Genomic DNA, 15,010 nt, shown 5'->3' with positions numbered 1-15,010 from the left:
TTGATCGCAAAACAATCGATACGTGAAGGACGGTAGTAAGATGATGTGTTCCAGATTTCAGATCTCTAGATCTCTAAAGTTGTAAATAAGAGGTCAAAAATCCTTAACACATCATCTGGTTTAAAGCAAGGGTGCTTGTTTAGCTCGACGCTGTTTATAGTTTTATCGACGAGGTTGTGCATAAAGTTAAAAATGTTATAACTGCTTTTGTAGTTCGCTTCACAAGTTAAAAGCACATGAAGCTTCAAAATTGCTTCATGTATTTCCAATTGTTACCACATGTTTAATCCAGTGGGTTGGTTTACGCCCTTTATTAGAAATATTCCAGCAACATCAAAGCGGTGTGGAATTGGCCCAGTAAGCGTTTAACTGAACGACATGTGTTCGTTTAACATCTGGCTAAATTTTGTCAATATTCCCTAGCACATGCAGGGGCTGAATCAGGGGCTGCTGGTGAATCAAGCTGCGGAAGTTATTATACTGTTGCCATGTTTTGGTTTTTTTGGTTTTTTTTGGGTTGTTTTTTGGTTTTTGGTTTTTAAGTATTTCGTTATTGTTTTATCTTCTCAATTTTCCGTATCACTGAATGGATTTTATAGATACAATATGGCCGAAATAAAGATGATGTAAGTCTTAAGTTTCAACTCACTCAGTGCTTGTTTCTGGTGAGCAGGTGTTTGCGAGGAGCTAACAGTCCATAACAGAGCCCTCATAGCAAAATCGTCATAATATACCATTAATTTGGCATTTCGTTTACTTCAATGTTTAAGCTGAAATGTTTTCAGCTTGGAAGGATATTAGATATCAGAACTTAGCTATTAGATTAAAGATAAACAATTGATGATCGCCAGGACAATGGCGAGCATGTAAGAATATTTACAAAAGGTATTTCCATCTGTTCAGGTTAATGACCTTCCTCCCTATATGTATGTATATTTATTTATTTATTTTTGATATTAGTTAATGAATGTTGTTCGTTTCTTGGTTACAAGGTCAATTTCCATAGTTTTAAAAAAGATTGACCAAAATATCGCCATGTTTCCATTTTTGTATTGTTTTGTTTTGTTTTTTGTTTTTTTTTCCTTTAGTTCAAGATATGTTTGGGGGTGGTAACTGATGGACATCCAGTGGCTGACATAATAATCAGTCTGTGAAACTAGGACTCGATGGCATGCGTCAACAGAGACAGCTGGAATAACCACCCGATTCTGTCTCTTAAGACAAGCATGGTGGCTGAAGAAAAAATCCATCATTTCTGAACATGAATTTTGCCTGTAGTTCCCTTCTAGATTAGCAACAGACTGCATTAAACTTACGTCTCATCTAGAGTCAATCGTAATTCCCTCAAGCCCGTTCCAGCCCTCCCAGCAAAGCCAAGCATTTACCAAATCCACTTACGCTCACAGTCTGGAAAGTCAACTGTCCAAACGAAGTATAAGTATAACGAACACCTACTAGCTGACTCCATCTGCAACCACCTCTACGATAATCTCCGCACCAGTGGACAAGGGAGCAGGGAGAGGTGTCCTGAATCGTCTCACGTTCTGTAAAGAAGATGTGCAGGTGTGTGTTACATAACAATTAAACAGGGAGCCGGGAGAGGTGTCCAGCATAGTCGCACCTGTTGCAAATAAGACTGTGAGATGTATGTTGAAAAAAAAATTGTGGAGCGTGAAAGATATTATGCAGAATTAAAGCAATATGTGTAATTTCCAGTGCTTTATATTTGTCCTAATGAGGCAGAGTTTACTGTGATATCTTTTGTATCCTTTCAAAACTAGACTGATTTAATTATGGCAAGGTTGTTATTTTATCGGCCGTCAGTGAATTTTACAATAAGGTAACATGTGAAACATGAAAGGATGCATATGTTGAAGGACATGCACTTTAAATGTGTCACTTTACTGTGTCAATCAAGTCGGTTCGCGGGTCAGTCCAGAGGGTCTGCAAGCACCGTCCTATGTCCAATGATACGTTGGTATGGAAACATTTGCCTGACGTGGGCAGTAGGTAGGAAAATCCGTTGGGGCAGGTGACATCTACGTGGGTCTGGTTCGTCATCACCGAGAGTGCATTCTGGACCCGGAAGTTGCTGCAGGCAACTAAAAACAACACATATTTCTCATCATGAAGGTAAGCAGGGTAAGAGTGAGTGAGTGAGTGAGTGAGTTCAGTTTTACGCCACACTCAGCGTTATTCCAGCTATATGGCGGCCGTCTGTAAATAATCCAGTCTGGACCAAACAATAAAGCGATCAACAACATGACCATCGATCTGCGCAACTGGGAACTGATGACATGTGTCAACCAAGTCAGCGAGCCTGAGCACCCGATACTATTAGGATGATGTTGCAGTGGAAACCAGATTGCACCAGAGTAACATGGACGCGTTACTCCAGAAATGCAGATATGGATAACTGGGAAATATAAAAGCTCAGGTTTCACCCGTTTAGTTGAAGTAACGGCCAAATAGGTACGTTGTGCAAAGAAACATTGTTCCAGGTTCGAAATGCCCTGTACAACCTGGATCCTCCAACGACAGCAATGCAACCCACAGCAAACTAGTTGGTGGACCGAATATACCCGCGGGACCTACACAGCGGTTTGAAGAGCGTTTAGCATTACCCAGCACCCACCACGAGGAGGTGGCTTTTCTCAGGTGCCCTGGGATTAATTACGTTACAATGATTAATAACAATGACTTTCCACGAATGCTACCAATCCTCTGCAAGCCTCATAAATGAAACTAGATCAAGACAATTTGAGAGACATACTGCAACGCATCAAGGAAGCATTATATGGACTAAACACCATACACTCAACAATGAATGAAATCCCTCACAGCATTTTTGACCTGCAAGGTCAGATAAAGCTATGCAAGACATGCGTGGATCACTGGGTTATAACATCGCTAAACTGAATAAGCTCAACGATCATATCAATAACGAGAAAACAAAGCTAGAAAAATCAGATGATGAGGAAGGCACAATGCCTGTTTCATGCTGCTGTGACAATATTGTTAACGTAGCCCGCAACTCTGTTCAACCTCAGATACATGTTACTTGGCAGATTAAGCAGAGACACGAGGACATCCTTGACGTTTACCACAAACTGTTTCTGCACATGCCGTCCCTTTACTCACCATGCTGGAACACATTTGCTGGAACACACACTCGACCACCACAGCCCACACGTTCGTTCAAATATTTCGAGCGGATGGTGTTGGTTCAAGCAAACGCTTTTGAATTGTCCAGCATAAACATTTTTTTAATCGTTCATGGGTCCCTGTTCAGACCTTCAAACGCTGTAACCCTCGCTGTCGTCGAAAACCGTGTAGTCATTGTTCTATTCGTTAACTGGACGTAATGTTATGACTTGTTATTCGAATCTGTCACAAGATTGTTTGCTGGCTTCCATGTAAGGCATGATGTGAATGATGGCAGTACCAGAACCGTGCTTCAGCACCAGTTGACTGTGTCTGGATCTAGTAAGAATTCGTCTCGTCCTTGCCCTGCAGAAGCAGAGTGCCAATTTCAAGATCCAGATGATCTGGTAGTATGAATGAAACATGAACACAGACCAGCTAAGCAGATGGTGGGGACTGTCGTCCAAAGTCAAGTTGCATTCGGTCACATGGTGTGGCTCAACCGATTCTACCAGAACTGCAACTATAATTTTGAAATACGTTGATAAACCGAGCTCTGAAATTGGAGCAACTTGCACAGACCTAGATTTTGATGTGCATGAGACCAAAAACGTTTAACTCATTTAGGCCGAAAGCCGCGTATATTCGGCAAATTAATTAACTTCTCACAGCGAGAGCCGCGTATTGGGGGTAATAAAAAGCACCTCTTATTCAGCGAGAGCCGCGTATTGGGGGTTATGAAAAGCACCTCTCATTCAGCGAAATTGGGAGTTTTACATTTTAAATTCGTACTGTACCTATAATTTCAATCAGTTTAGCAGTAATGATCAAAGATTAGCCTTTCTTACGAGAGAGGTTACTTTCTGTGTCAATCAGAGGAACTATTAATGTGTTTTGATAACAATTGATTGCAATGTCAGGGGCGTACACAGGCAAATGAACACATGTCTGCGAGAAATGGGATTATGAGATGTTGTTACAGGAGGTACGAGGGTTGGCTGAAAAGTTCTAAGCCTGAGTGGTTTTTCCTCACCAGGTAGAGACAGGTGTTTGCCACCAATGAGGACAATCATTTAGTGAATCATAGACACAAGAACTACAAACGTACTAATAGTTTTACCTCAACTCCAGCTCTTTTGGTACACCTACCCCCTGAAATCATCAGAAATGGACAAAACTGAATACAGGGCAGTCATCAAGTACTTGCAAAAGAAAGGGATGTCCCCAACACAGATGCATGCTGACATCGTCTCCACTCTAGGGGATGATGCTCCTTCATTTTCCACAGTAAAGAAGTGGGCTGCAGAATTTAAGCGTGGCAGACAAAGCCTTGATGATGACCCACGCTCAGGAAGGCCTTCAACAGCAACCACTCCAGAAAACATCATCGAGTGCTCGATATGTTGATGGAAGATCGACGCTTGACTACTCGACATATTGCTAGTGTAGTGGGCATCTCTCATAAGAGGGTTGAGCATATTATCACCAACGAATTAGGAATGACTAAAGTTTCTGCAAGATGGGTGCCAAAGCTCTTGACAGCAGAACAGAAACGTGTCAGGTTCCAGACGTCCCTTGACAATTTGCGTCGTTTTGAAGCAGATCCCGATGATTTTGTGGCACGATTTGTAACCACGGATGAGACCTGGATACATCACTTTCAACCAGAAACAAAACTACGGTCAAAACAGTGGAAGCATCCTGATTCACCAGCTCCGAAGAAAGCCAAGTCTGTTCCTTCAGCTGGAAAGGTGATGGCATCAGTCTTTTGGGATTCCAGGGGTATTCTGCTCATTGATTATCTTGAAAAAGGTCAAACTATCAACGGCAGATACTATGCTGATCTACTGCACCAGTTGCGAGAAGCAATCAAAGCCAAACGACGAGGGATGATCGCTAAAGGTGTCCTCTTCCACCAAGACAATGCGCCTGTCCATAAATCGGTGGTGGCCATGGCAACAATCCGCGATTGTGGCTTTGAACTCATTGACCATCCTCCTTATTCACCTGATTTGGCTCCTTCTGACTTCCACCTGTTCCCCAAAATGAAAAAGGAACTCGCCGGTCGCCATTTTGCAAGTAATGATGACGTCATTTCCGCTGTGACTGATTTTTTTAGGGTAGCTGAAGAAGATTTCTTCCTGACCGGGATTCGGGCCTTGCAGCATCGCTGGCAAAAGTGTGTGAACTTGGAAGGGGACTATGTTGAAAAATAAATTACAAACATGGACTTTGTAACTTTTTTTCACAGTGAGGCTTAGACCTTTTCAGCCAATCCTCGTAAGTGTTTGTTACTCGTCATTGGGAGTGAATACTAAGATACTCTGTTTGTACTTTGATTGAATTAACGGTGACAAGGTTACAAAACCTTCTTCTAAATTAAATCATTCATTCATTCGTTGTGATAATTCATATAATGAATCGTAGACATAAATAGCAATACTGTATTACACTCATGTTCGTGTAAATTTGAAATAAACCAAGTTACTAATTTAGACCTAATTCATTTGCGACTATTGATTTTTAAAGTTGACAATAATACATAATCAAATATGAAGTGATAACTCTTGCATCTACTCATAATATACATATACGGTACACATAAACCATGCAAAGGTAACTGGGGTATTTTGTTCAAATTGTTTCATGCTGATTTGAAATGTGATTTCTCAATGCAATTTACATGAGCATTGTGTAAGACACGTTTGTGTTTGATCTCTGTAATTATCCAGTGTAATGATCACGTGTATCAGATCCATCGTCAATAAAAGGAGGATCATATATCAGTTACGGAATTGATACGTATACTCATTCTGTCAGATAACACTAAATAACCTGCACATTGTCACAAATAAATATCATAATTCAAGTACATGTATTATAGAATTAAAAAAAGTAACACGATGCTGATTTATTGTGATGTATACACTTGTAGTTGAATGTCCCCAAATATTTATGAAGACGGGCATACTTATATATTTGTTTTGAAAACAAACGAGGTTCAAAAGATTGACAGTGGGCGTGACTCCACAAAACTGGTTGTCCAATGATGTAACAACGCACAAGTTTGTTTTACACTTGTCACGGGAGAAAAGTTTACCTGGACATGCATTCGGCCAGAGGCTGTTATTTTGAGGTTGAAAGAGGTGTTCGTATGTTTCATATTGAAATGTTCAGCAAGCCATTATGTTTGATGTACAAGTAGTGTGCGCAAAAAGTATATGCAAATAAATACTATCTCTACTCAATGATTGGATTGGGTTATCCGGGGTAAAAATAATAGGATTGTAGCCCTTTGAGCGCTTCAAAAAAACATAAACTCGTCAAAGTGCTTGTTAGTCCTACGTGTACATTTCAGGCATCTTTACGATTATGCATGTTCACGATACACAAAGTTTTTCATGATAGCTAGAGTTGATAAAGCCGAAATCCAGCATATCGATTGGTCAACGATCTAACCAATAGGCAATCTGTATCCAAGCTCCCTAGTGACCGAACGTACTCTTCAGAAAATTAGCCCACGCCCTATCACCTGTCATTTCCAATGTGACAGGTATCTCATGATACGATTGGTCATAGATAACAAATCATGAACTATACTGAACAGTTAAGATACAAAACGTCCTATTCGGGAACTTCGATGACGCCCATCCCACGACCCTTTGTCTTATGTATGTGCAAGGAATAGCATTATACAATATGTATACATGTATGTTCGTGCGATAACGTATATGCGTTAAATCTACATGAACCAAAGCGACAAACTGTGAATCTGTTATATGTCGAAACACAACATAGCCATTGGTCAACGATAAAGCCAATAATCAATCTCTACCCTATCACTTTGAGTGTCCAAACGTGCTCTTCAGAAATTTAGGCCACGCCCCATCACCTTGCCCTTCCTATGTGACAGGTTCTCACTATGCGATTGGTCAAAGTATCAGCCAATATAATGAATAACGGAGATATAATGCGTTACATTCTGGATATTTTATCCCATCACATGACGGGAAGCTTTGTTTAGCATCGAGTAATGATAAATGTATCATGGAGTATGTATGTGTATGAATGGTGATGTATGTTTGCAGCGTTAAGTTAAGATGAACAAAGTGACAAACTATAAATCTCTATATGTTCCATGTTACTTACACACCTATTGATACGTTCCTTGAAATAGTCAGTAAGCACGAGCAATGTATTGGCAAAAAATACAGACGATTATAATGCAAGTCCCTCCTCTTTTTAAACTCTATTATAAATAATATATTATAATTCAGTCCATACGACGAGAGAGACAGGAGGAATTTGTATATTTGTTCATCTCGTACGTACAAAGACCGCGTAGGTGTTGATAAAAATACAGCACACACTGGCAAAGGGGTATAAGAGACACATGTAACATATTGCATGAAATGCTGCAATATATGTATTCACATCGACCTCTTTTCCATTTACATCTTTACGACACAATTAAATAATCAGTACTTGTTTGTGAGACTAGACAGTTTCCTGTCATATCCGAGACCTGCCAGGGAAATCATGCATGATTAGCACACAGGTCATACAACTCTATCTTGGCAAACCACCGGCTGACAACAGCAATGTCAAAAACCTAATAAGGTTCAAAGTTCAGTGATCCAAGCCACAAGAATGTTGCATTCGCTCCCTTTAATTCGCCGGTGAAGGTGAATGAATATTTTACGTCTGTGGGAAATCACTGTGCCCGTGGAATACACAACATTGATATCGCTCAATAGAATGTTCCTACCCGAACACATATATGCCATTGGCATGGAGTGCACGTCCAAGAAATTATCGAAAAGAGAATGTTATGGATTCTGAGCCCCAAAATAATGCTCACTGATCTTGAGACGCGGAGGGATTCGATTTGACCAGCAACGACAAACCCTTGTACACCACGCAGAGTGTGTGGTTGTTTGTGGTGTGACTGACAGATTCAACATAAAGGTTGTGGCGTTCACGAAAGCAATTTGAGGAGCAGATTTCAGCCGCGGCATCCTTTCGTGATTGACCGTGAACTTGGAGTAGTTGGGATATGTGGGTTGATGTAACGTTTAACGCTCTGTGATAATTCTCGACAGACGTCTTCAGGAGTTCTACGGTTATAGCACCACCCTGAACGAGGTGTCTGCCTTGTCATCGTACGGCAGAGAAATCATCCATCGGAATATCATCCATTTTCGTATTCAACAAATACGTTTGATGTGCAACATAACTTAAATAATGTCGCAATATGGATGCAAGCTCAACCCTTTCAGAAAACTGAGGGAACCATGCGCAAGTCGGTGATTGTCACTTACAATCCGAGCATGATCAATCAAAACCAAAAGCCACCCCTTTTGGTTTCCCAGCCCGGGGAAGAACAACGTCTTCATCCATGGTATGGTTCGAACTGGTTCAACATTGCTTTGAATTCCATCAACGACGAATACAAAGTTGTACAGAGCCTCGCTCGTGCCATCGTCAAGAAAAAACACCATCAAAACCAGTGGGACTAAAACAGGTACTAAACATCTACGACAGTGACATGTTTTACTGCTATGCAGTTCTGTGAGTGAGTAGGTGAGTTAAAATTTATCGCCACATCGGCAATATCTCAGCCATACCCTGACGAGAACAATTAATTTCATACATAATAAGCAGTGGTAATTTGTATAAACCAGTAAGCGAAGGACAGTAAAACAACTAGATTATCACAGATTCTAATGTAAAACTAGCAACTAGATCTAAAACAGTTTAACCATACAGTACAATACAATGTAAAAGCAAGCTATATATTGCCAACAACTGAAGGTAGATCACCACACTAAGGACCGTGGGGACTTACAGTGCATTTGCTTCATGCATGAACTCTAGATGGATTTACATCATCCTCTCAGTCGTTAGCAATTAAGACACATCTAGCTATAAATTTAAAAGTGGAACGTTTAAATTTACTTGGAATGCCCTGAGACTTATTCAAGTGGACAATAATTTTACAGTACTTTAACACCCCTCGAGGATACAGCCACTAACGATCTAAGTTACTAATTCAGACCTCCAGTCAGAAAATATTGATATATTTACAAATCAGCCAACAAATATCATTCTTTTAAAAATGCCATAATTAAATGAGAACTAATGTTGCTAAAAAGATCGTTCATTGTACGTGATTTGAAATAATTATCCCTTGTGATGGAATATTCAACACGGCCAAGCAAGACATGTCGCTTGATGACCTCTTCAAATCTGGACTGACAACCGAAGTAGGTGTAAGCGGTATATGGTTCTATTTCATGTAATTTATTTATACCTACTTGGGTGTCCCACATCTTCTGCATCAGATCAGGGATGTAGGCTTGAATGCTGGCGATATAATCAGTGTATGGAATAAGAAGTGGTGTCACAGATTTGTTAAGTGCTGCCTTAGCAGCAGGGTCCGCCATTGCAGGGTCCGCCATTGTTTGGGATATGTGGGTTGATGTAACATTGTTTTCCCAGAAATGCCAACGTGGCTGGGTAACCAACAAAAGACAATGTCGCACTGGACAGTAGCAAGATAATTATAAAGTTCAATAATTTCTGTTAAAAGTGGATGTTTACAAGAGACGTTTTGAATAGGTTTAAGGTTGCTTTTGCAGGCTCCACCATATACAATGGCTTCCATAATCAAAATTGGAGCGAATGAGTGATCTATATAGATGAAAGAGGGTAGTTTGATCCCCTCCCCTCTTTGAATTGGAAATAACCTTTAACAAATCGAGTGCCTTCAGGTATTTAGCTTTTAGTGACTTAATATGTGGCAGGAAGGTTAAATGTGAATCGAAAATAAGACTTTGATAGGGTTGCCATTTAGATATAGTTCAGGATCCTTATGCGGTTTGTATTTACGGCAGAAATGGATACAGTTTGTTTTCGATTTAGAAAATTTAAAGCCGTTTGCAAGACACCATTTATTGATTTTCTTTAAACACAACTGGCGTTGCCGTTCCACAGAATGCATGTTTTTGCCACGGCAAGAAATGTTAAAATCATCCACAAATAATGATCCGTCGATTGAATCATTTAAAACATATGACAAAATATTTATCTTTATACTAAACAGTTTCACGGACAATATACTGCCTTGTGGGACACCCTGATCCTGATTGTATGATCAGACAGGGTAGAACCCACGCGGACTTGAAATTGCCTATCATTTAAAAAGTTGGATATAAATTTAAACAAAAGCCCCCGTAATCCAAAATCATGTAAACCTTTTAAAATACCATGTTTCCATATGCTTTTTCTAGATCGAAAAAATCGACACTGAGTGTTGTTTATGAACTATGGCATTTTTAACAACAGATTCAAGACGCACTCAATGATCAGTGGTACTACGGTTTTCACGGAAACCACATTGTATATCAGTTAGAAGATTATTGGTTTCCAACTACCAAATGAGCCGATCATTGATCATGCGTTCCCTGGTTTTGCTAACGTAGCCAGTAAGTGAAATTGGTCTATAGTATGAAGGATCAGTATGATCACGTCCAGGTTTAGGGATAGGGACAATTATAGCATTACGCCATGAAGTAGGAAATTGTCCAGATGTCCAAATGTCATCACAAATATGTAACAGAGTTTGTAGACATGATTCTGGTAAACATACATTATCAGCTCCTGAAGCAGTATCGTGAACCTGGTCAAGAGCAGTATAAAGCTCGTGTATCGAAAAGGTTTCATTGCATTCTTCCCCATTATCGGAACTGAAAGTAATAGCTTTCTTTTCTTGTTGTAGTATTTTTGGAACTTAGATTGATAATTTGACGAGGAAGAATGTTTTGCAAAAGTTTCACCAAGTTTATTTGCAATGTCGGATTTACTAGTTAACAACTGGTTTCCATCTTTAAGATGGTGAATGCTAGATTTAGAGCCCTTACCTTTTATTTTCTGGATCATGTTCCATACCTTTGAAATTGGCGTACGTGAATTTATTTTTGAAACGTAATTTTGCCATGACTGGCGTTTATTTTGTTTAAAAGTACGCCTTGCTTTAGCATTTAAAATTTTAAATTTGTTTAAATTATGGACCATAGGATGGCGACGGAAATACTGTTCAGCTTTCTTCCGGGCCTTCCTAGCTTGTTTGCAGTCAGCAGTAAACCATGGTTCACGTATGTGTGGATTTGAAGAGGACTTCGGGATACATTCATCAGCTATTTGAAGAAGTACTGTAGAGAAGATTTTTATCGGATCAGAAACATCAACAAAAGCATCAGGTGTTAGTTCTGCAGAGCAGCGAATTTCATACAAATCCCAGTCAGCTTTAGCAAAATTCCATCGTGATGATGGGGGGACATCAGAAGGTGTCACAGATTTTAGAATGGTAGGAAAATGATCACTTCCACAGAGGTCATCGTGGACTGACCATTCGAATTCTGTAAGCAAATTAGAATCAACTAGTGATAAATCAAGGCACGAATACGTGCCAGTGGCAGGATGTAAATACGCGTGAGAACCATCATTAAAAATGCACAAATCATTATTCAAGGAAAACTCTTCAAGTACTTTGCCCTTGGTATTTGTAGCATGAGAACCCCAAATTGGGTTATGACCATTTAAATCACCCATGATAACACATGGCTTAGGGAGCTGGTCATATAGAGCCTGGAGTTCAGACTGTTGAAGTGAATAGGAGGGTGGTATATACAAAGAACAAAGAGTAAACACTATGTTTAATGTAACTCGGACTGCAACAGCTTGAAGGGGCGTAGTTAGAGGAACAGGACTGTGAATCACACCCTGTCGCACTAGTACTGACGATCCACCAGTAGCTTTATCTCCCGTGGGAGAATAGTGATGATATGAATTGTAAAGCCGTAAATCAAATTTATCTGTTGTCTTAAGGAAAGTTTCTTGTAAACAAATTACCGATGGTTTGTAATCTTGAATTAATAACTGCAGATCATTGAAATTATTCTGAAGTCCCCTACAATTCCACTGTATAATGTGACTTGCACTCATGATGGGTTAATGGGTGAACGAGAACGTGAGGGAAGAACATTCCTTTTGGTTTGAAACGGAGTAGTAACCTTCATTTCCAGCGGTTCAAAAGAATTTTGAACCTCTACAGGTGGTTGCGAAGAAGGTGGCGCCTCCAAGTGTCGAAGCACCTTCGTCTTTTTTTCTTGTGTTTTTTGTCTTTCCTTGTTTGACGAAGAACATTGTTCTCAGTGTCAGAAAGTTCTGGAGATTCTGGCTCTGTGATCTTCAATGGTGGGCTTTCGGTTTGAGAGGCCGAAGTATTTGTCATTTGACTTGATAGGATACTTTCACTAACAGATATTTGTTTATCATGAATCCATGAAATTTCAGTCTGGCACGATGTAGCCACTGTAGTAACATTTTTCATAGGGACAGGAGAAGATGCTACAGCTGAAAAGGATAATGTACTTGGAACTGAAAACGGATCTGGCACCAACTTTTTGGCTTCAAAATAAGAAAGATTGTTTGTGCATTTCACTTTCATAATTTGTGACTGATAAACGAAGACGGGACACGACCTGGACGAGGCCAAATGCTCACCATCACAGTTTGCACACTTTATTGCATTGTTGCAATCAGAATTGGCATGAGTACCACCGCAGCGAGAACATATCTGAGTGCGAGTACAAGTTCTGGTACCATGACCACATTGTTGGCAATGGTAACACCGGAGAGGATTTGGAACATAAACATCAACTCCGATGTTGAAGAATCCGGCTTTTATTGATTTTGGGATAGTTGGCAGGGCAAACGTGAAAAGATAAGTGTTAGTTTTTATCACAGTGTCATTTTGTTTCCTTGTAAATCGCTTAACAGCAATTACACCTTGGTTTTTGAATTCGACCAGAAGCTCCTCCTCGCTCATGTCAGAAAGACAACGAGCACGATCTCGAATTATTCCACGGCAGGAGTTAAGTGTATTGTGTACTGAGACAACAACCGGGTCATTTACAAACTGCTTTATTCCAAGCAGATTGACGGACTGTTGTCTTCGTATACATTCCACAAGAAGTGAGCCAGAGCGGAGTCGAGTGACGTTTTTAACTTCTCCACAGGCACCTTTGATGCCCAAAGATATGGCAAACGGATTCAACTTGATCGCATTACCATCGGAAGATGAAATGACAATAAACCTCGGCCAGTAATCATTACCTTCAGGTGTAACTTCCTCATCAGATGATACAGAATCAACATGACGGTGTTTGTTCTTCGACGAACCGGAGTGTTGGTTGAGAGACATGGTGAGAGAATTATATTCGGCAAACTTGCTCCCCACCCGCCATCGAGTGTCAACAAAGGACGATGTTGCAGAGGAATCCAGTCTGCGTCAACAGGGCTACAGGTCTGCTATACTCCAGCAAATGTAACACGAATAGCTATATTTGTCTACCAAAGTGACTGTCCAGCTGGTTCTGCACATGACACAAATTTGGAGACCTACAGAATTCGAGGTTGACATTAACCAGATTGGCCCATGAGCCACCGCCTTCTGACGTAGGACTCTAGGCAAACACTGTAGATATTTTTTTTAAAATGTGAAGCCCAAACACAAAAGAATATGATATTAGACTCAAAACATGGTATGTCCAACACAGGGCTTGACATGTCCAGCCGATTGATAGAATCGGGCCCATTCTACCTCCCGTCTAGGTGAAGTCAGGGCCAAAGTGGTGTGTTGAGCAGTAGGAACACGGTTCTAAGAACCCACTGCCCTCAACCACCAGGATCCCCTCCTCCACCGACACAGGGCCGCAACCCAGGGCAAACGGGTCGGTGGACCAAATATCCCCCCGGGTCCACTACGGGGGTGTCGGCGAGCTCTTGGCGTTACCCAGCACCCACCACGAGGGGGTGGCTCGCCACGGGTGCCATCGTAACTGTAAAAATGGGTAACTCATCATGTCACTAACTAAACTGTGTGATCCGGATTTAGGTGATTGCTATTTGTTTAGCAGGATTAGAGATGAGTACACACTTAAAGAACAAACATGGATTGTGTATTACAGTAACAATACCACCAACATGCATACGACATTCGTTACCTGTATAATACTGCCAGCCTGCCTCTTGTACACCCCCAGTGATAACGGATGAACTGTACAACCGGCAACGTTGGGACGCTGAGTTGTGCAGTACCATGTTGCACAGCAGATCATGGAAACACCACCACAAGCATGGAGCTTTGTCAGAAACATTGCGTTCAGTGATGAAGGTGTCATTGAACAGTTGTCCATCCAAAGTTTCATGATGGTGAAATGTCAGATTGCCACATGGTTGTGAAGCTAAACTATAAGTCATGGTGATGGTAAGAACAAGCTGAACAAATTCCCACACAGCCATGCCCTTGTATCTCGACAGTGCGAATACTTCTGCGTAGTTAGACTGTGAGGATAATCTGTATTGATCGATGGTATGACGCAAGTATTGTCCACATGCTCGGTTACATTTTAAGGACGTTCCGGTGGCTCTGTTCACTAACTGACAACTAAGAAATTGATTGTGTGACTATGTTGACATGTCTTCATAGTTTGGCCAGAAACAAGAAGTTCATTAATTATTTCAACATTCCACGCAGACCTTTGTACAAAAGTAAACAGTTTCAGTGTCACAAAAAACGTGACATAATCACGCAACATGTTAAGATCCATCAATCTAAAATCCAAAATAATGCTTCCTCTCCCATTTTCAAATTGCAAGTGGCACCCGTGGCGAGCCACCTCGTGGTGGGTGCTGGGTAACGCCAAAAGCTCGCCAACACCCCCGCTGTGGACCCGGGGGCATATTTGGTCCACCAACCCGTTTGCCGTGGGTTGCGGCCCTGTGTCGGTGGAGGAGGGGA

The 15,010-nt window shown here is 40.8% G+C and overlaps 1 protein-coding gene across 1 annotated transcript; it reads right to left on the bottom strand.

The window, feature by feature from the left end:
* Positions 1–1,454: 1,454 nt before the first annotated feature.
* Positions 1,455–14,511, bottom strand: LOC137259576 (uncharacterized). The gene is made up of 3 exons (XM_067797201.1): positions 14,214–14,511; positions 1,906–2,102; positions 1,455–1,544 (listed from the first exon to the last, which is right to left on the bottom strand). Exons 1-3 carry the CDS (start codon positions 14,509–14,511, stop codon positions 1,455–1,457), a joined length of 585 nt encoding a protein of 194 aa, XP_067653302.1.
* Between the last annotated feature and the right edge of the window lie 499 nt (positions 14,512–15,010).

The sequence above is a fragment of the Haliotis asinina genome, chromosome 13 (assembly GCF_037392515.1).
Source record: "Haliotis asinina isolate JCU_RB_2024 chromosome 13, JCU_Hal_asi_v2, whole genome shotgun sequence".
NCBI lineage: Eukaryota > Metazoa > Mollusca > Gastropoda > Lepetellida > Haliotidae > Haliotis > Haliotis asinina.
Note: the sequence above shows the minus strand (reverse complement) of the source record. Positions and strands in the feature narration are given on the sequence as shown.

Coding starts and splice junctions, on each gene's coding strand:
- LOC137259576 (XM_067797201.1), bottom strand. CDS start 14,511: ATGGCTGTGTGGGAATTTGTTCAGCTTGTTCTTACCATCACCATGACT. Junction 2,103..14,213: donor AGGCTGGCAGTATTATACAG/GTAACGAATGTC, acceptor TGTTGTTTTTAG/TTGCCTGCAGCAACTTCCGG. Junction 1,545..1,905: donor GAACCGACTTGATTGACACA/GTAAAGTGACAC, acceptor TCTTCTTTACAG/AACGTGAGACGATTCAGGAC.